This window comes from Electrophorus electricus, chromosome 18, assembly GCF_013358815.1.
Source record: "Electrophorus electricus isolate fEleEle1 chromosome 18, fEleEle1.pri, whole genome shotgun sequence".
NCBI lineage: Eukaryota > Metazoa > Chordata > Actinopteri > Gymnotiformes > Gymnotidae > Electrophorus > Electrophorus electricus.
In genome coordinates, this window is record NC_049552.1 from 13,471,659 (window position 1) to 13,491,658 (window position 20,000).

General features: G+C 45.1%; 3 protein-coding genes across 3 annotated transcripts; 1 reads left to right on the forward strand and 2 right to left on the reverse strand.

Moving 5' to 3' along the window:
• Positions 1-843: 843 nt before the first annotated feature.
• LOC113590260 (tripartite motif-containing protein 16) lies at positions 844-2,988 on the reverse strand. Its single transcript, XM_035536478.1, has 6 exons — positions 2,644-2,988; positions 2,450-2,545; positions 2,092-2,334; positions 1,802-1,961; positions 1,667-1,726; positions 844-1,460 (listed from the first exon to the last, which is right to left on the reverse strand). The coding sequence occupies exons 1-6, from the start codon at positions 2,986-2,988 to the stop codon at positions 844-846; spliced, it is 1,521 nt and encodes a 506-aa protein (XP_035392371.1).
• Positions 2,989-4,643: 1,655 nt separating this feature from the next.
• On the reverse strand, positions 4,644-6,697 carry LOC113590261 (tripartite motif-containing protein 16-like). The gene is made up of 6 exons (XM_035536479.1): positions 6,353-6,697; positions 6,166-6,261; positions 5,803-6,045; positions 5,514-5,673; positions 5,341-5,400; positions 4,644-5,173 (listed from the first exon to the last, which is right to left on the reverse strand). The coding sequence occupies exons 1-6, from the start codon at positions 6,695-6,697 to the stop codon at positions 4,644-4,646; spliced, it is 1,434 nt and encodes a 477-aa protein (XP_035392372.1).
• Positions 6,698-8,656: 1,959 nt separating this feature from the next.
• On the forward strand, positions 8,657-11,738 carry gig2q (grass carp reovirus (GCRV)-induced gene 2q). Its single transcript, XM_027030312.2, has one exon. The coding sequence runs from the start codon at positions 9,304-9,306 to the stop codon at positions 10,588-10,590; it is 1,287 nt and encodes a 428-aa protein (XP_026886113.2). The 5' UTR covers positions 8,657-9,303; the 3' UTR covers positions 10,591-11,738.
• The last annotated feature ends 8,262 nt before the right edge of the window (positions 11,739-20,000 follow it).

A 20,000-nucleotide genomic window follows, 5' to 3' on the forward strand; every position in this document is an offset into this window, starting at 1 on the left:
TGTGTGTGTGTGAGAAGAGAGACCTTTGTGTGTGCGTTTCTCCAACATGTCACTCCAGTAAAGAGTGTTCCCAGTAGGGCATTTAGTGGAGGCGCTGGGGTTGGGTGGGGGGTGAACGAGAGCGCGCGACTCCGCACCAGCGCCCGCGAGCTTCCGTAGGACCTGGAAAGTACATTCAACCACGCACTCTTCACGAGGCATCTTCGGTTACAGGCTGGTGTGCAGCTACGGGTAATCGGCAATAACGACGGGGACGCTAGAAGGAAGAAACGAGGCGGAAGGTTCGGTACGATGCCGAAGTGCCAGAAAACGCAGTCTCGCGATATGCATTTAGACCGCTCGCTCACATCTCCAGAGTAAAGGCCATGCGCTCCTAGGAAACACAGCCATGCTGCCCTCTAGTGTCGGTGTGTGGGAATTACACCCTAACCGTCACTGCCGTGCTTTAGGGACTGGCGATGAATGCGTGCGATATACAAATGGTTTGGGGAAAAAAAATCCCATAAGACTCGATATATACAATATTTTTTTAAAAATCACACTAAAATTGTAATTGTTCTTTAGCATTTAATGTATGTAGTACTTTATATGTTCAACTATATAGTATAAGATTTGTATCTCACAAAAAATGTTAAGCCATAGGTGGCATATATGTGTTATGTCATTGTATATGAATTGTACATCAGAAACTTTGGAAAGGTACCTGAAAAACAAATTGTAATTTTATAACAAACACATATGTAGACAAGATCACGTGATTTTTTAAAGACCCTGCACATATGGGCTTGGCCCACTCCTTGATATCATTGCAAACATGCAGTTCTTTTGCAAATCACTCCACATTCAAGTCGAACAACTCTCTCCACTGCTTAGTCCACTGCTGGAGTCAGAGAAATAGTCTTCCTCAGTCGTGGTCTCGTCTTTGGAGCCTAAATCGCAGAGTTTGACATGAGTGCCTTTCCCCGCAAGTCCGAACCCGGCATAGACCGGTTTTGTAAACCTCGTCTGGACCTTGTGGATGAGACTCATGTTGTCTGTGATGTTGTAGAAGGCCAGAACTCCGGCCCCGTGATCCAGGTACACTCCTATCCTGGAGCACTGCCGGTCGTAGCTGACTGGCATTTTCTTATTGTTGTGCCAGAACTCGTAGGACGTTAAGTGACAGCGCAAGCCCCAGGAGTAGGGGTTGCGGCCGAAGAGCGGCCCACGCTTGCCCTTCCTGTAGATGGCGGCGTAAGACACGGAGATGCACACCCAGCTCTTCCCTCTGTACTCCAGCTCCCAGTAGAACGGCCTGCCGTGCAGGCTCTGTCTGCACAGGACCTGCGCTCTGCAGTCGAACCGCTCCGGGTGGTCAGCACGGTCCACCCGCAAGGGTACAGCTGTTACCTCTCTGTTGTCCTTGGACAGGCCGAGGAACACGTGGGCCGTGTTGGGGTTCAGTGTGAGCGTGCACGCGTCTGCAGACGTGGGGCGGCACAGAGGTCACGGGTATGCGATTACAACCTCCAGGGACTTGACTAGTAACCACCAGGTTGCCACTGTTGGGCCCCTGAGCAAGGCCCTTAACCCTCAATTGCTCAAGCTGTATTCAGTCATAATTGCAAGTTTTTTTGGATAAAAGTGTCAGCTACGTGCCATAAATGTAAATGACCGGAAAACTCACCCTGTAAGAAGTCCTCCCGCATCTTCTGAGCTGGTGACACCAGAATTCCGGCTTCCTTAACTGTGTAAAAATACACTTTCACTGAAAAACACGTTTGCAGAAACTGTTTCTAATCTGCCAGAACGCCCTGCTAACCTTTTCCAGCGATCGTGGTGAAGTGCGTCTCACACACGAGCCTCAGCTCTTTGACGAGGCCTGCGACGGCTTCTGAGGCGAGCTGACATGAAAAGTGCGGCTGGACCAGGAGCACGCCGGAAGCGGCAGTCTTGGGAAGGGCCGTGGAAGCCAAACCCCCCTGCAGGAATAGGGGGCCACAGTCGCCCGTCCTCTGGTTGCTTCAGGCATTTACAGGGACGCGTTCTTCCAAACATTAAGGACTCGAGCAAGCAGTCGTCTGAGAGTTTCCTTTTAATCGCGCGCCTTACCTGAAGAAACCCGATGTCATCGTTCGTGTGCGACAGCGTCTGGAGGCGCTCTAGATCGGCGGCTGTGTTCTTCAGATCGGTGATCTCCTGCCGCACTCTCTCTACGAGCTCCCTGGCCTCCTTCACCACGGCCTCCTCCTTCTCACGGATCAGCTCCGTCACGGCGCGCCGCCTCCCCTCCATGGAGAGCATCAGCTCCGCAAATGCCCCCTCACTCCTCTCCATCGCCTCCTCTGCCGAGGCCTTTCAGTACGGAAGCCCGAATGCGATCGCATGAACTCACATAGCCATTGGCGGGAAAAGAAAAACAGAGGGAAAATGGAAAAAGGAAAAGAGACGAATGTACACGACACCTGACCTGGAACGCCTCGAGCACCTGCGTTAGTTCCTGCACGTCCTGTTCCCTATTTGTAATCCGTTCAACACACTCCCGCCGTTCCGCCCCGAGCCTGGTCTGAAACAGCAAGCAGGTAAACAAATAATAAGAGACAGCATGGATTCGCACGCCAGTCTCAGTTCGGCGCCGTCTTGCTCGTTATCGGACGGACTAACCTGCGTCTCTGCCACTTCCTCCTCGATGGTGACGACCTCGTGGCCCTTATGTTTGTCAGCGAGGCACAGGTAACAGACGCACAGCTGGTCCGTGCGGCAGAAAACCTGCAGCGGTTTGTCGTGTTCGGGGCAGATCCTCTCTTGCAGGCAGCCCGGCTCCACCAGCTTGTGCCTCTTCCACGCGTGCAGGGTGTTGTGCAGGTCGAGGTGGGTCTCACAGTACGAAGCCACGCACTCCAAACAGGCCTGCTGCGCTCTGCGCTTCACGCCCACACACACGGCGCACTCCACATCTGGGGGGGCGGCGAGGCTGCGGTCCGAGGACGTGGCCGCATCCTCGTCCATGCTGCTGGATGCCGGAGCGACGGGTTGTGCCAAAGCGTAAGGGAACTGGTTAGTTTCGTTGCTCCAGAAGCACGAGTCTGGTGCTGCCAAGGATATTGCCTCCTGGTGAGGGTGTGGTGCTATACCAGGGCCTGGGTTAAAGACTCTGACTCACAGCAATGCTATGTACAAAGCACCTACCCTGTGAAGTTCTACAGCATCGCTATGTTCCTTCAAATAAAGGACAGCCCTGTGCTATAAGACTTTATTTGCAAATAGCGCCTTCTCACATACACACTTTGCATGAAAAAAAACAACATTATTTTTGCTTTGCTTTGCAGAATCTTACAGTGCATGAGGGGTCATGCATGTTGATTTTCTCTGCTGGATACCGGACCAACGGGTTGTGCCGGACTAGGATGGATCAAAGCGTCCAGGGTGTGGAGCTCAACCAGGACCTGTTTCAGACACTCTGACTCAGAGACTTATTTACTTAAGCTCAATAAGAACAGTTCAGTTAACCTACAGTTCACAATCCAACAGCCATCCTTCACGTAAACGGCCATTCGTTACATCTTCCCGCAACTAAATGTAGAATACTTTTAATGATGGATATATATTTTAAAGTGTGAGTATACGTATTATACATATACAAGTTATATTATATGACTACAATGTGTTATATGTATATGTATATCACATAACGTAAGTGAACATACAACAGTGCAGATCTTTTTGTGAAATCTGCCTGTGCTGTGAAATCTGCCTGTGATTTTTTTCAGTTTCCATAATGATAATAATGACGTCGCTTTGGACCTTTGTGTAGAATTGGATTCGTTTTGTGAAATCTGCTGAAATCCCCTTAGTTTGTTTGTCCCCTAACTCAGAGCAACCCTCCGTCAAGCGTCCACTAATGCTGGACTCACTGGTGACCATCAGTGTGTGGCTGCTGCCTGTCTCCTGGTAACAGGTTTTATTTGTTCTGTTTGATGTTATCATGTGACATCATGTTGATTTATTGGTGTCTGAGGCAGGTGGCCAATGGTGTGCCACTGAAGAATAATGAAACTCAATACATCAAGAGACCTTGGGAAGGCTTGGCAAAAATAAAAATAATTACAAAAATAATAAGTTAGTAGCTTCAAATGACGTTGGTGGATTTGAATTGATTGAATAAATTAATTTCAAATAATGTATTGACGATGAGAAGCTCTTTTGAAGTTACAGTTTACTGAGTGATCATCACTAACCCCCCACCCCCAAAACATCTGAGTCAAATTCATTATTTGGCAGAATAATAACTTTATTTTCCAATTTAAAATAAAATGTGGTACGTGCAGTTATATTGATCATTGATCCAAATTCTGTATACAAACCACAGTAGGACATACAGTTACAGCTGAGAATATTTGCCTTTATCTCTTACATGATGGTGAGCTGTTATATAAATGATTAAAGCTATTTTTGACCTGAACATAAATGATACATCGTATGACAGTACAGTATGTCTATTAAATACATATTATGACAATACAGAGTCTACCGATACTGCGCAACCAATACTAGGTCATATTCCATATCCCAATATGCCAACAATTCCTTTTTTTTGTTATTTTATTTTTGGCATGAGGAAAAAACCTTTTCTCCTTGTTGGAGTGTCCCCTTTCCAATCTTAATCACAAACAAAGTTTGATTTTAGCCCCTATCCCCGCCAGTCCGAACCCGGCATAGACCGGCTCCGTAAACCTCGTCCGGACCTTGTGGATGAGACTCATGTTGGCTGTGACATTGTAGAAGGCCAGAACTCCGGCCCTGTGGTCCAGGTACACTCCTACCCTGGAGCACCGAAAGGAACTGGTGATGACCGTGCTCTTATTGTCATGCCAGAACTCGTACACGGTCCCACGTTTGCGCAAGGCCCACGACCTGGGGCACCTCCCAAATAGGGGAGCCATTCTTCCGTTGCGAGGGATCCCTTTGTAAGAGACGGCGACGCACAGCCAGGAGCCTCCTGCCCCACACTCCACCTCCCAGTAGCACGGGGCCCCACACAGGACCTCTCTGCACAAGGCCTGCTGTCTCCTCACGAACCGGGCGGTGTGGCTGGGATAGGGCTCCTGCTCATGGACGGCCGTCAGCTCCATCGCCTTGCTCAGGTGCAGTTTGTCATGCACCGTGTTTGGATCGATGGTCAGCTTGGACGCGTCTGCAGGAGAAGCGTGCGATACGGCTCAGTCGGCGCAGGCCAGTCATGCTCAAGTGAATTGTGCCCGTGTTTGGTTTGGTACAACATAAGCAGATATAAACCCGCAAACATAAGCAACTTTGTTGAAATATGGGTTAAAGGAGAGGGAAACCGCACAAGAAACTCACGTCTTAAGAACTCCTCCCACGTTGTCGGCAACGGTGAGGAGACGATGCCGGCGTCTTTCACTTTGAAAACAGCAGTCGGGTTTCATGAGCCGAGGCTTGTGCACATGAATGCGGTGGTTGCGAAAAGGAAAACAATCTCGACTCTTAGAGACCCCACCTCAGGATCGGGTTACCTGTTTTGGAGATTTTGATGAAACGCTGCTGGCAGATGAAGTCCACCTTCTGAGCGAGGCCTGACACGGCCGCGGTGACGAGCCGAAACGAAGAGTTCGGCTGCGTCAGGAGTGCTGGAATCTGGAGACCTTTGGCAGGCTGGGAGACAGCATGAGCTTTCTGCCAAAACAACCAACACACTCCGAGTCACGGGAAAGGTTCTTTCAGAATGACCTGTGCAGGTAGGTACGAAAAGGTTCTATTTATGGTATTCTTGAAAACATGAGTGTATGTCTTGCGTTTCCTTACTGTTAGAAAACAGATGTCGTCGTTCGTGTGCGACAGCGTCTGGAGGCGCTCTAGATCGGCGGCTCTCCTCTTCAGATCGTCAATCTCCTGCCGCGCTCTCTCTACGAGCTCCCTGGCCTCCTTCACCACGGCCTCCTCCTTAGCACGGATCAGCTCCGTCACGGCGCGCCGCCTCCCCTCCATGGAGAGCATCAGCTCCGCAAACGCCCCCTCACTCCTCTCCATCGCCTCCTCTGCCGAGGCCTTTCCGGACACCACACACAGAAGTCGCACAAGCCGAAAAAGTGAGAGATGCTTCGTGTCGACCATGTTGCAAACTTACCGGTTCACAACGTACTTCACAACAAACAGATAACGCAGCACCTTGAAAACCACAACGGCTTCGTTCAAATCTTCCTCCTCCTTCTCCCGTCTCTGAATTCTCTCAGATGCCTGCTGGTACATTTTCACCAGTTTAATCTGAAAAATACGCGACATTCCGATACAGGTTCGGAATCATTGTCATGCCCGAATAAAATGAACGATATGAAATGAAAGGATAGAGTCATACATTCTTCTCTGCCACTTCTTTTTTGATGGCGACGACCTCGTGGCCCTTATGTTTAATAGCGAGGCACAAGTGACAGACGCACAGCTGGTCCGTGCGGCAGAAAACCTGCAGCGGTTTGTCGTGTTCGGGGCAGATCCTCTCTTGCAGGCAGCCCGGCTCCACCAGCTTGTGCCTCTTCCACGCGTGCAGGGTGTTGTGCAGGTCGAGGTGGGTCTCACAGTACGAAGCCACGCACTCCAAACAGGCCTGCTGCGCTCTGCGCTTCACGCCCACACACACGGCGCACTCCACATCTGGGGGGGCGGCGTGGCTGCGGTCCGAGGACGTGGCCGCATCCTCGTCCATGCTGCTGGATGCCGGAGCGACGGGTTGCGCCAAAGCGTAAGGGAACTGGTTAGTTTCGTTGCTCCAGAAGCACGAGTCTGGTGCTGCCAAGGATATTGCCTCCTGGTGAGGGTGTGGTGCTATACCAGGGCCTGGGTTAAAGACTCTGACTCACAGCAATGCTATGTACAAAGCACCTACCCTGTGAAGTTCTACAGCATCGCTATGTTCCTTCAAATAAAGGACAGCCCTGTGCTATAAGACTTTATTTGCAAATAGCGCCTTCTCACATACACACTTTGCCTAAAAAAAAAACATTATTTTGCTTTGCAGAATCTTACAGTGCAAGAAGGGGCCATACATAGCAGATAAGGGTTATCACACACACACACACACACACACACACACACACACACACACACACACACACACACACACACACATATATATATATATATATATATATATATATATTCCTCCGGAAAGTCTATATATATAGACTGATTGCATGTTCACTGATAAAGCAGCTTAAAATTTTGATACCCTGCTTTTCAGTGTGGTACACTACTGCATTTATTCTTTAGCATATAATTAATAGGCTGTAGACACAGTACAATCCTTAATGTATCACAAAGTGTCCAGTGAGAACTTCTGTTGATAAAATATTGTATATTGTTACAATATTATTTACAGCACCGAGGGAATAAACCTCTGTTAGAGCATTTTAGTGGTTATTTAAATCGGAACATTCAGTAAACTTTTACAGTGATTGCAGTGGGCTGGTCCTAAACCTTGAATATAGAGTTTGCAGGACATGTTTCTAATTTAAACATAATGAAGTTATGGTTTTATGTACACAGGCCATATTCCAACACCACGCTCTGGCAGTATTCCCCTCCAAGCATCTTGCCACTTGTCATGTGACAGTGATCTTTCCGGAGGCCTGCCACTAGGTTTTCCTTCCCAGAAAACCTGGCCAGAACCTTGCTGCGCTCAAGCTGTGTGCGTGTGTGTTCGTGTGTGTGTGTGTGTGTGATAACCCTTATCTGCTTACATCATACACTAGATTAATATATTTTAAATTAAAATTAAAAACTGAGATTTGCTTGGCTTTATTTGTTTCAGATGTAAAATGCGATAAATGATATGTTTTCAACGCTATCGATGTTTAGGATGACTGTATAGACCGAGCTCAGCGGTGTCTTTACTTATCAAGGGAAGAAACGAGGCTTCCTGAAGCATTGAGATGGCGACATCTGCTGGTCAAATGATTGTAACTGCATTGAGATGAAATAATGCCTAAAAGTCAACCATTCGGAGGCTACTTGCATCAATTTTCCTTTAAGGATTCTGGATATTTCAAATGTAGGATTTTCCATTTATGAAAAAAAGGATAGAGGTGAAGAATTGAGAGTAACACACACACACGCACAGAGACCTTTACACAAAAAGGCGCTGAAGAGCATTGCATTGTGAAGCTCTTACCTATCAGTACGTCGGCAGGAACTGATAAGCCCCTCACCGTACTCCAGCTAGGCCTTTGGCCAAAGGAAGGCTGTGTATTATGGTCTGGCACCACACAGAGCTGAGATCTGGAAGCTGGGCCCCTTGTGATAAGTCCAGCCTCGCTGTACTAGAGGAAGGTGACAGTGTATTAGATGTCCGTTGCCTTCACCTTCTGACCATCACCGTACACCAGAAAGACTCTGTAGCCCAAGAAAGCCACTAGGTCAAAGGTGGCCTGTAACAAGCACTCTGGGATTGAATCCTTAGGGATGAATGTTAATTATTTATAAGTTTGAAAAGTGTGGTTTTTATCCGCATTTGACATTATAAATATCATTTGTTGACAAAAACGTCATTTACAAATATACACACCGAAAGATTTTTTTTTTTTTAGCATTCAGATATGTCCTCTTGTGACCTACACGGTCACGTAGGCGTCCAAACACGTGTCGTGGATGTAGTGTGCATGCACAATGCTTTGTTGCTATAATAACCATTTCCTGTTTTCCTTTGCTCCAGCTGAGCAAGAATAACTAGGCTGTTCGCCAAATGGTTTCATTTAAACCAGCTCCTAGTTTTCCTCCGGAAAGTCAAGGACTTGCTGGGAGTAGCAGACACGGACTGCGGCTGAAAAGAAACGGACAAGCAACAGAAGGAAAATACAGGAAAGTCCCCGTCACTCCTTTAACATTAACGGACGGTGTTAGAGGTCGATCTTAAACCACTGGAATCTTTCTTAATCTCCTTGGTAATCAGAGTCTGGGAATATTTTGAAGACGTGTGATTTCAAATTTAACTTAGAAAGCGGCAAACAGCAGCTACGAAAAAGAAATATTTGAAACAAGAAGGTGTCTGAAAATGAAACTGAAAGCACACTGGTCCGTTTACTGAACTGTTTTTTTCTTTGTTATTTTCAGTGTAGTTTTCAGTCACCGTATTATTGTATAGCTACTTTATGGTCACGTTTAACTCAACTTTGTGAAATTTCTATACAGTTTTAACTAGAACATGTTCGATTTTGAAGCAAGATAGATATATAAAACTTTTAGATAGCTTCCTCTGTTAATCTGTCGAAACATTTGAAAACAACCCTTTAATTTTCATTGATATCAGCAGTTGGGATGAGTAATTCAGCCTTCAGGAAGGGTCTTCAGACAAGTCCGGGTGATAACAGTCAGAAGAGATACATCATGTATCATGGCAGCACACTCAGGAATGCACGTAAAATAAAGCGCCAGGGTTTTATCCGCTCTTCTGACGGCATGTTGGGCCCTGGTGTTTATGTGAGTCGAAGCTTCAGAAAGGCCTGTGCTTATCCCAAACATCTTAAAGCTGGCCAGAGGGCCGTTGTTCTTAAGCTAAGCGTGAGGGTGGGCAAAGTTAAGAAGATCAACAGAAAGGGCCATCCTCTGCAGAAGAGCTGGAGTCAAGCGGGCTACGACACAGCTTGGGTGCCGCCCAGATGTGGGGTGGTGAAGAGCGGTCTGGAGGAGAACTGCATTTGGGATCCGAAACGGATCCGAGTGCAGGAGGTCCTCGAGCGTGACAGCAGCTTGGAGGCATCCTCTGATGAACCGGTGTCCTCAAAGAAAAGTGGCGCCTCCGAACGCTCGGAGGAAAGTGACGGCTCTGGACGCTCGGAGGAAAGTGACGGCTCTGGACGCTCGGAGGAAAGTGACGGCTCTGGATGCTCGGAGGAAAGTGACGGCTCTAGATACTTGGAGGAAAGTGACGGCTCTGGACGCTCGGAGGAAAGTGACGGCTCTAGATACTTGGAGGAAAGTGACGCCTCTGGACGCTCGTGGATAAGTGGCGGCTCTGGATGCTTGGAGGAAAGTGACGCCTCTGGACACTCGGAGGAAAGTGACGGCTCTAGATACTTGGAGGAAAGTGACGGCTCTGGACGCTCGGAGGAAATTGACGGCTCTAGATACTTGGAGGAAAGTGACGCCTCTGGACGCTCGTGGATAAGTGGCGGCTCTAGATACTTGGAGGAAAGTGACGCCTCTGGACACTCGGAGGAAAGTGACGGCTCTGGATACTTGGAGGAAAGTGACGCCTCTGGATGCTCGGAGGAAAGTGACGGCTCTAGATACTTGGAGGAAAGTGACGCCTCTGGACACTCGGAGGAAAGTGACGCCTCTGGACACTCGGAGGAAAGTGACGCCTCTGGATGCTTGGAGGAAAGTGACGGCTCTGGATACTTGGAGGAAAGTGACGCCTCTGGACACTCGGAGGAAAGTGACGGCTCTGGATGCTTGGAGGAAAGTGACGGCTCTGGATACTTGGAGGAAAGTGACGCCTCTGGACACTCGGAGGAAAGTGACGCCTCTGGATGCTTGGAGGAAAGTGACGGCTCTGGATGCTTGGAGGAAAGTGACGGCTCTGGACGCTCGTGGGAAAGTTAAAACGAAGAACCCTCAGAGAATCCATCAGATGATGAGGACGGAAACAGTGATTATTACTAATTACTAATTATTACATTAGTTATTACTAATGATCTTGCCTTGTGACTAAATAAAACTTCATGATCACCAGTGCAGTTTCTGAGCTCAGAATATCCTGCATTTTTGTGTTTTAAACATTTCAGCAGTTTCTTAAAATAACATTAAGATTTTTATTTTTTACGACGTTTTGTTGCGGGCCAGTTTTTTAGGCTCTAGGACTGGTATTTGGGAACTAAACTTCAAGGGTTCACTGCAGCTGTGTGAGTACCTACACTCCCACCACAGGAGTCAGTGTTTGCAGGTATCGTTCGTTCCTGTTTGTCGCTGTATATCTGAATAAGTGTCCACCGTATTCACATGAGCTGTCGGCAGTGACGGACTGGGCGTGCAGCTGCAGTGTGGTGCTGTTGCCTGGCGCGACACCTACGGATTCCCACACTCCAGCAGAACTCTAGCCATATGTTTGTTTCTATTACAGACCTGGATCTTTCCCAGATATGAGTTTAGGGAAACTGGTCTTCAAGGAGACCTGCTATCTGGACCATGGGATTTATCCCTCTCTCTCAATCTTTGAGAGAGTCAGGCTGCGGCGTATGTCGAGCAAATATAGGCAGTGTTATCTGGAGAAAAACTACTTCAGGTCAGCTCACCATCAAATCTGTTTTTTAGCTTGAAGATCTTGAGGTAATAAAATGATTTGAAAGCAGAAAAATACGGAGGGTTTAAAATAAACTTGGTTTATATAGAAAAAGACCTCTGTAGGCTTCGGTGTGAGGCTTCTGTGTCAGGCCTTCAGAGGCCTCAGTCAAAGGTCTCCGTCTAAGGCCGGGACATCTCATGTTGGCACCAGAAGAGACAACATTATTGCGCTGGGCACCAGTGGGTTTGAATGAGATTTTTTTTTTTTTAAATATATTGTTAGATATAATGGTAGCAGGCTTGATTTATTTGGACAGAATTTTGGAATCTTTGAAAAGTACTATGTAAAAAGAAGAAAGTGAATGTGTAACTGTCCTTGGCGAAAGTGTATAAAGGTCAAGCCCTCCTGGGGCTATCAGACATTCTCTGGACTATGCCTCATTTGTACGTTATATTGCACTGCAAATAAACACACCTCTTCAATTCATTCTTGAGTCTGAATCTTTATTTTTCTATTTCAGTGTAATAATATTATTAATAATATTTATAACAATTACTGGAATTTGGGAAAAATCAAGGAAGCACAAGCTCACCCGGTGTTTTTGAGCGACCATACTTTTTTACTGATGATTGGTGTTGGGAGAGTATCTACCCTCCTGAAACCTTTTTTGCCCCAGAGATAAGTGTCTGCATTTTATTTCTAGCTTTTCTCCACAAGGATCATCTGTTGCCTCCTATCAGCTGCTGAGTTGCCCTTTCAGCCAATCGTTTGCTCCGAGACTGGGTTATTTCCTTCGGGACGGCCGCGCATTATATCCAAAGCAGGCTAGCTGTCGGTGTTAAAGATGTCACACTCCTCATCACTTACCTCTGCCCAGTCGACCGCAGCTCAGACCGGTGATCAGACTGTCAGAGGCAAGTCCCTGGAGGCAGGATTCTCTCTGAGCTGTCTGGCTGTGTCAGACCTCAGTCACCCGGTTGCTGGGCCCCGCAGTAGGAACAAGCTGCATGATGTAAGAACCTGAGTCATGAGGTGGTGGCAACACAGTAAAATAAAATGGTGCACTTGATAATGATCAGGTCAAGGAAAGTGCCACAAGTGCGTTACAAGTTGTTTTGTGGGTGTCAGTCATGTCTCGTGATGGGCTTGTGCTCGAGGATACACCAATGCATCCACTTTGGTGGAGGCACGTCTTGGGAGTGTCTAGGATACAATTGATTAGACTTTTGTCCTTGGTTTCTTGAGGGTACTGACCAGTGTTGCTCGACACATTTTACCTATACCTCGACTACAGTTCACACGTGCAATTTCCTCAAACAGCCGGTTACAGTAGCCTCAAACTGTAGGCAGTTTGATACGCATTAAACATTCTCTCAAATTAACCAAAACTATTTACCTATATCCAGTTAAGCGAGGCATGGGAATGTTTAACCTAAAATGTTGTATTCCATTTAGTATTTAATTATGAATATGTTCTGATTAATACACTCAACACACCTGAACAGGTATTAGTATTCTGCATCATGAGAATACATACCATATGGAGGACAACTTCTCAACAAAGAGGTGTTTGATTCCCTAACAAAGCAGCCTGTCGCGGAACCAAACCCCCCCGAGTCACATGGTATGGCCCGCCGTGCACATGGGGAACCACGTGTGTTTGTGGCCACGCCCTCCATAAGGACACACCTGCATGGCGTTCATCGTTACCTGTTTGCATGTCTATTTAAACCCCAGTTAGTGTGTGCCACTGTAGTTGTTACAAATGTAAATGTCGTAGTAGATGTAGTTAAATGTCAGCGGTAAATGTAGGGATGTTCACCGTTTGTGTCTTGTGTGTTCTGCTATTAAATGTCTCTAAGCGTCGAGGGGGTCTGCGCCTCCTGTTCGGGCCAGCGTCACACAGCCAGGCACGTCTCACTAATTTCCCCCTTTATTTACGATGCAGCTGTACAACAAAACACCAGAATGAACCCCAAACAGAATGCAGAAAAATCTAAAATAATCATTCTGGCATACATATACAATCATTTACATTTGTATCATTATCTTGCATTAGACTAGATCTATATGAATGCTCAGCCACATCCCAGAGAAGGAAAAGTAAAAAAGCTGAATGTGAATTCTTGAATACAGACACTACTAAGCTTCAGGCCTGCGTGCAGTAGGTCGGTGAAGGTGGTGTGGAAGCCGTACGTGTGGTGTGGCCCGTGATCTCCAGCCACTTCAGTGGGCAACTCCTTCGTCAAAAACGCCTGTTCCGTGCTGAGTCACTTACCCAAAGTTAGAAAATATGTCTTTTTTTTCTTTATAATAGCAAGTGTATTTTTTTTTAATTAATTCTTCAGGACCCTTAAAAGTGTTTTTAATAAGATATGCTTTCTGTCTAAAAAAAAACCTAGACTGCACTTTACTCAATTAGAAACATCTATGGAATATGTAAATTCAAAACTGTCTTCATTCTCATTGCATACGTTATCCATTGGGCGTTAGGTGCCAATGTCAAATGTCCATCATGTAAAAAATTTATATAAAATAGAATATAAGCAATTATCTGATGGCCATTTCATATTTCCACCTAATGCACACTGAACAGCCTACGTTAATGAGATATGCAACATCTTTTGGAGAAAGCCTTCAACTCCACACGACAGAACATTTCCAGGCGTTCCCGGACAGTCGCGACAAGACGACTTTAACAGCTGACTTGCTGGCGTCATGTCTCAGTGCTGGATTTTCCAGATCAGACCCGTGGCCAGCCTCACACGATACCTCAAAGCTCTGGACAGACAGAATGAACCTGACTGAAATTTGCCAAGCAGCAAGTAAAGCGCTTTGGGCACTTTGACCATGGAAGACTACTTGTGGATTCCTACGCTGAACGGGACACACAGGACACTGGACAGGAATCGGTGTGGTGTGGTCAAGCTGGCATGACCTGGAAGAAACGACTGTGATCGTCTGATTGGCAGAGTTGTGCAGCTCACCGAGCTGCGCCCCCTGCTGGGCAAGAACGGCCACAGCAGCGTCTACAGCGCCTTGAATCAGGGAGTTCAGACTTTGGCCGTTTCCACTCAGACTGGCTTTAATGGAGCGCTTATTGTAATCGAATAAACAAAAATAATCTTGTTTGACCCCCAAAAAAGCAGGTTAAACTGTGAATGAGAATACTGCTATTTAAATCTGTACTGCTGCTTTATGACTAGTCACTTCGGTGCTAAAACTAAAGATTATCTTAAATTGTGAAGGCCAGTTTACAGGAGGGATGTGTATAGTAACCGTATTTCTTTAATCGAGTACTAAACATATTTACTATTTTATTTTTAAAACCTCTCTGGCATGCTTGCTCGCTATATAAATCGGTGGAGGCGTTGGATGGTTTGGTTGGTGGGTAGAAATGTTAGGAGTTGCCGCCAGGTGGCATCGACACCCAATACTCCGGGAACAAGCACGGAGTAATCAGTCTTATGGCATTTTCGCAAAAGCTTTTTCAAAAGCTGAAGTTCAGAGTATAAATTTGTCCTAGGAAGATTGCATTTGAATGTCTTGGACAGTCAAGACAAGAAATAAAGCAACATCACTGACTACATCTTAATGTCATTTGTGTGGGAAAGGGGCAGGATTATTTTTACTTTTCCAGTTTGAATAATTAGTCTGGAACTAATGAATTTCCCTGGCTTTGAAAAATTATTTTAGAGAGATATTCAGTTGAATGATTATCTTTTATATATTTGTTCGTTTGTTCTGCTTGGTTAAAACTACCATGTAGAAACATTATTTTCCTAAATGACTTAAAATACTAAAATTCAATGTATATTGAATAAAATTAGGACCACGTGAATTACTACCACCCCAGTCGTAAATATTTGGCTAGCCTGCCCTGTGTTTTGTGTGTCCAGCTGTAGCCAATCATCTTATTCACCGTTCCCGATTGGTCCCGCCTCCTGTTCTTGATTGGCTTGTTCCTGTTCAACACTTCTTATAAAAGATGCGTCCAACGTTCTGTCCTACAGACTACTGTCTCATTTCTTATTGGTTTATGATTTGGCTGTTATTGGTAATGTGGGATTGATGTTATATATGTTGTAAGTAGTTGCTGCAAGTATTTCTCTCCTATTTGCTCGATGTTTATTTTGGCTTTGTTGTCTCAACATAATAAACATAACAACCTTCTATTCAATAAACACAACTGCAAGAGACAAACGAAGATTTGTTTCCTCCTGCGCTCTCAACCTACACCACTCCATAACAGACTCTAAATCAAATTGTGAGGGACTGGGGTGGTGTAGTCGGGGGGGTCTTTGCTAACATCCAGCTGATAGATGCCCAGAGTTTTTAATAAACTGAGATGCAGCCATCTGTAAAATTATTTTTTAAAAAAGAGACACTGGCCTGAAAAAGATTTCAGTAAGAAACTGTGGGATGAGGCTTTTGTCTGGCCGGTGGGCAACCCTCTACCTCTGCAGGAAAACGGGCGCTACTTCCTCTCCCGTAGTCAAAATCCCGGGGGGTGGGGGGGGTCAGCTTTCCTCAAAAAAGTCCAGCTGGGTGTCAGTTTATGCCAAGTGCACGGTGGCGGCATACCCAACGATGGCGCAAGCCTCAGAACTAGCGAGAATAAAGATGGCGCAATAGCGCTGGTCAACAGCAATTTTGCTTCAAGCAAAAGGTGGATTCCACCTGTGTATTATGGACTTTTGCATGCTTTTGCAAATATGCTTTCACAATTTCTCTATCATCCAGTGCGTTTCAGTATACATATTAAAGGTTTTTTTAGCTTTACAAAAAAAAAATAAAATAAAATCACATCATTCCGTATTGTATGGAAAAGCAGTAACAAGGAAAGTGGAGATCCTCTCTATGTTGGCAGACTGCTGCTGGCGTTCCTGAGGTCAAATATAGGCAAAAAACAGACACTGTACATTTTAGAAGTATGTTTATGCATATATTAAATTGTAGTAACAGCCTTATTTATAAATAAGTAATATACACTTAATGTAAAGCATAACTGCCCTGTCACTTAAAAAACATGTGATATCACAATTCTAAAAACAGATTAGAATTCAGCATAAAAAGCACAAAAAGGTCCATCTATTTTAGCTTGTGAAACTGAATAAAGTTAATATTTTGTTACGCATTGTAATCAGTTAGTATTTCGGCCGGGTTGTGCCAACTTTCGGTATGCTAGTTCTGACTGTTGTGCCATCTTTGGGTAAACTAGTTCTGACTGTTGACTGATTACACTGGTTAATGTGTAAAGACAGATTTATTCCAAGTACTACAGACAGAATGAATAACACTGGTTAACACAGATTTTGTCCCATGCAAAAACTACCCGTTTCCTATGTGTTTTTGCACAAAAATCTCTCTGTCATACATAGTTTTGTTATTGTTGTTGTTCCAGTATACTCGTGTCATTCTGGGACAGTGGTACCAAGGAAAGTGGAGCCCCTCTATGTTGCCAAACTACTGCTGGACCCTAAAGAGGAATAAGGCCAATATGGTAAGTAGGTTTATTAATATTTTAAGTGTAAGAACAGCCTTATATATAAATGAATATATACTTATTGCAAAATGTAAATACTTAAAACTTCCCTGATGTCTGAAAGAAAAATTCTAAAAACCGATTGGTAGTCCATGTAAAACGTACTATAAGGTCCACCTCTTTTAGTTTGTGGGACAAAAAAAAAAGTTGATACTTTGTGGGCCCTTCTATCCGGACTGGTGTCCGAGGAATACCCCCGGCCTTAGTCTTACAGGAATGGATTGTCTGTCCAAGTTCTGTGGGGAGCTCGAAGGCTAATTAAGCTCGTTAATGAAGATTTAATTTCCCACTTCAAATGTACCAGTGAGCACATGGAAGATGTTAAAGATTTAAGAAAGAAGTGAACAGAAGAACAAATATGAGGAAAAACTGTGATTTAAGCAAAGAATAACCAAGCACAACAATTTGAGCGTATTTATTACAAGGACATGTCTGAACTCTGTCTCAACTCCATTGTGTTGCTTTTTTTGGCCAGGACATCTGCTGCACACTGGCAACAACAAAGCACACACACACACACACACACACGCACGCGCACACACATGCGCACACACACGCGCACACACACACAGATGGCAGTGCACACTCTTTAACACACATGGGATAGCCACAGGTGTCTGAGTGTTATCTCAAGGATCAAAGAGAATGAGGTATGCCTGGTTCCTACTGCGTGCACACACACACACACACACACACACACACACACACACACACACACACACACACACACACAAAGTGCAAGGCAGTGTGTGTGCAGTATATTATTGTATGCATGAACCAGCAGGGCAATGTGGCATGTGATTCTTTTATGACCTGCTGGACCAATTATTCAGTGTGCTAATTACTGGAGACCTCAACAAACTAAACACAAAAAGGAACCGTCGCTGTTCCTCTACAGACAGTCAGCTGATGAGGATACGGCAACACCTCCAGCGGCACAGCAACGTGTGCAGAAACGTACGTGCTTTCTAGCGTCCCCGGTGAACGTCTGCCCTAACGATGTGTACAGACTTGCACCTGGACCATGTTGCAGCCAAGCCCACTACACACAGAAATGTTTTATTTATGCAACTGTTCTGTTAAGGAGTCACTTTGTTTGCTTATCCATCAGGGAGTGGAGTGAATAATCACCAAAATTAGCTTTAATGCTTGCGCCGTTCTCACTCTAAGCATTTGCAAATTTTTGTCACATTGCATAACAAGGCAGACTTCAATTTATTATATTACACAAAGAGAGTGTGTATTTATCTGCCATCCCAAGTGACTCCTAATTTTCTGGAAATTCTGAAGCACTTAATGGGTGTCCATCTCTCTCTCTCTCTCTCTCTCTCTCTCTCTCTCTCTCTCTCTCTCTCTCTCTCTCTCTCTCTCTCTCTCTCTCGTCAAGCTCCATGAACTTATTTAATTAAACCAAGTTTTATCTAGCATGTCTGTCAGAGAGACATTTGAGTAATGAATCCGTCTAAAACTGAAAGGGTGTGTGTTTTCTGTAGGAGCACATAAGCATACTGCACTCTCTTCCAAAACAAGCACATGAAATCAGTTTAGCACAAACTGAAGAACAGAAATATGAGTAACATGAGAACACATGACAGTCTCTTGATAAACAGGAAACCGTGTGTACTAAACCAGATACATCTATCTTTATACAGGCTGTTATTGGATGTAGTCACATTTGTCAAATCCATTTTATTACATTGCATTTCTCGTGCCTTTCTGATTTTAGCAATGTTCTTTTTCCTGTGGAGAAAAAAAAAGAGTATTCTCTCAGCAAAAAACTCTTTTAACTCTTCATTTCACCTGAACTCGCTCTATTCGGTTATTGACCCTGTTTCAGAGACTGGTAGGATGAGTGATTCTAGTGGATGCTGTGTTTACTGCCAGACTCCACCAGTGCTGAGGCTGTCTGGGCCATGCATCCAAACCCATTAACTCCAGAACAGCGATTAGACGCCACAGGGCACGCTAACGGTTCGGCATCACCGAAAGGACACGCGCCTCACGCCAAAGCGCTACCTCGAAACATATCGTCTTTATTCAAATTTACAAAAAGAAAACGGGAAGAAAAATACAACGTAATAAATACACTTTGCTGGACACCGTGGTGAGATTTCAGCACTACAAGAGCCCACGTGGCGCTGGATCAGCGAAGGTGCCAAAGGAGACGGAGCTTTTAACGTGGAGTGTTAACGGAAAACATACCAACACCCGTACACAGCTTGGGTTTTAAAAATTATGATGTTACAAATGCATTACTAAAATATATATATATTTAAAATTATATCATATAATATATATTATTATATATAATAATATATACTATATATTATAATGCATCGTCTTTCAAGCCTGAAGTGTAGTTTGCGTTTCATTTTTTGACCAAATAATAAATAAATGTATTGTTAACTAAACAAATACCCAAGTTTGTAGACCAGTATTTCCTGAATCCAGTTCTGCAGCAAGACTGGGTTTCACCTGCTCTAAAACATGCTTCAACATACACTGAAGAACTGGTCCAGATGTGTTAAGAGTATGGAAACTCTAAACTGTGCAATGAATGCGTTCTCTGGGGCCAGGACTTTTATTTTGCTGTAATGCAGAATCTGGCTAAAGGGGCGTTAAAAATGAATTGGGTTGGGTGTGGCGTGGTGGGGTGATGGAGCTCCGCCTCCATTCGCTGCCCGTGGTTGTGATTGTACATCTCTACAAGTTCTGGCACAGCTCAGTCACAGTGGATCCGAGACAATACGTCCCACATAACGGTAAAAGGTCACACAAGCCATTGGGGAGGTGTGCGCGCGTGTGTGTGTTTGTGTGTGTGTCTGGTCACACTTGCATTAGGTAAGGAAGGAATGCCATAAGATAACGTGGTTCTGTCCATGAGTCCATCTTTAGTCCAAGTTCTGTACATTTAAAGGCAAAACAATCAACAACAGACACCCAGTTGCAGTCTGGATGATTTCCATTCTGACAGCAGAAGTCAGTTCTGTCCAGTTTGGCGTGATGCCGTACTGTAAGGTCAAATCCCAAAGGGTCCAATTTGACCCGCTTTATTCCCGTGTCCCTGTCTCTCCACACTGTCGCTCAGGACACCATTTGAATATTTTCTCCGTCTTTTGAGTTACTTTTCATGTTATACTACAGTATATACATTTACATAAAACAGCTGTTTTTGACATGACTCTT

Bases quoted from the DNA above. Each gene is read 5' to 3' on its own strand.
- LOC113590260 (XM_035536478.1), bottom strand. From the start codon at position 2,988: ATGGACGAGGATGCGGCCACGTCCTCGGACCGCAGCCTCGCCGCCCCC. The intron at 2,546-2,643 runs GTTAGTCCGTCC...TTGCTGTTTCAG, and splicing joins AGGAAGTGGCAGAGACGCAG to ACCAGGCTCGGGGCGGAACG. The intron at 2,335-2,449 runs GTCAGGTGTCGT...CCGTACTGAAAG, and splicing joins AGGTGCTCGAGGCGTTCCAG to GCCTCGGCAGAGGAGGCGAT.
- LOC113590261 (XM_035536479.1), bottom strand. From the start codon at position 6,697: ATGGACGAGGATGCGGCCACGTCCTCGGACCGCAGCCACGCCGCCCCC. The intron at 6,046-6,165 runs GTGCTGCGTTAT...GTGTCCGGAAAG, and splicing joins AAGCCGTTGTGGTTTTCAAG to GCCTCGGCAGAGGAGGCGAT. The intron at 5,674-5,802 runs GTAAGGAAACGC...TTGTTTTGGCAG, and splicing joins ACGACATCTGTTTTCTAACA to AAAGCTCATGCTGTCTCCCA.
- gig2q (XM_027030312.2), top strand. From the start codon at position 9,304: ATGAGTAATTCAGCCTTCAGGAAGGGTCTTCAGACAAGTCCGGGTGAT.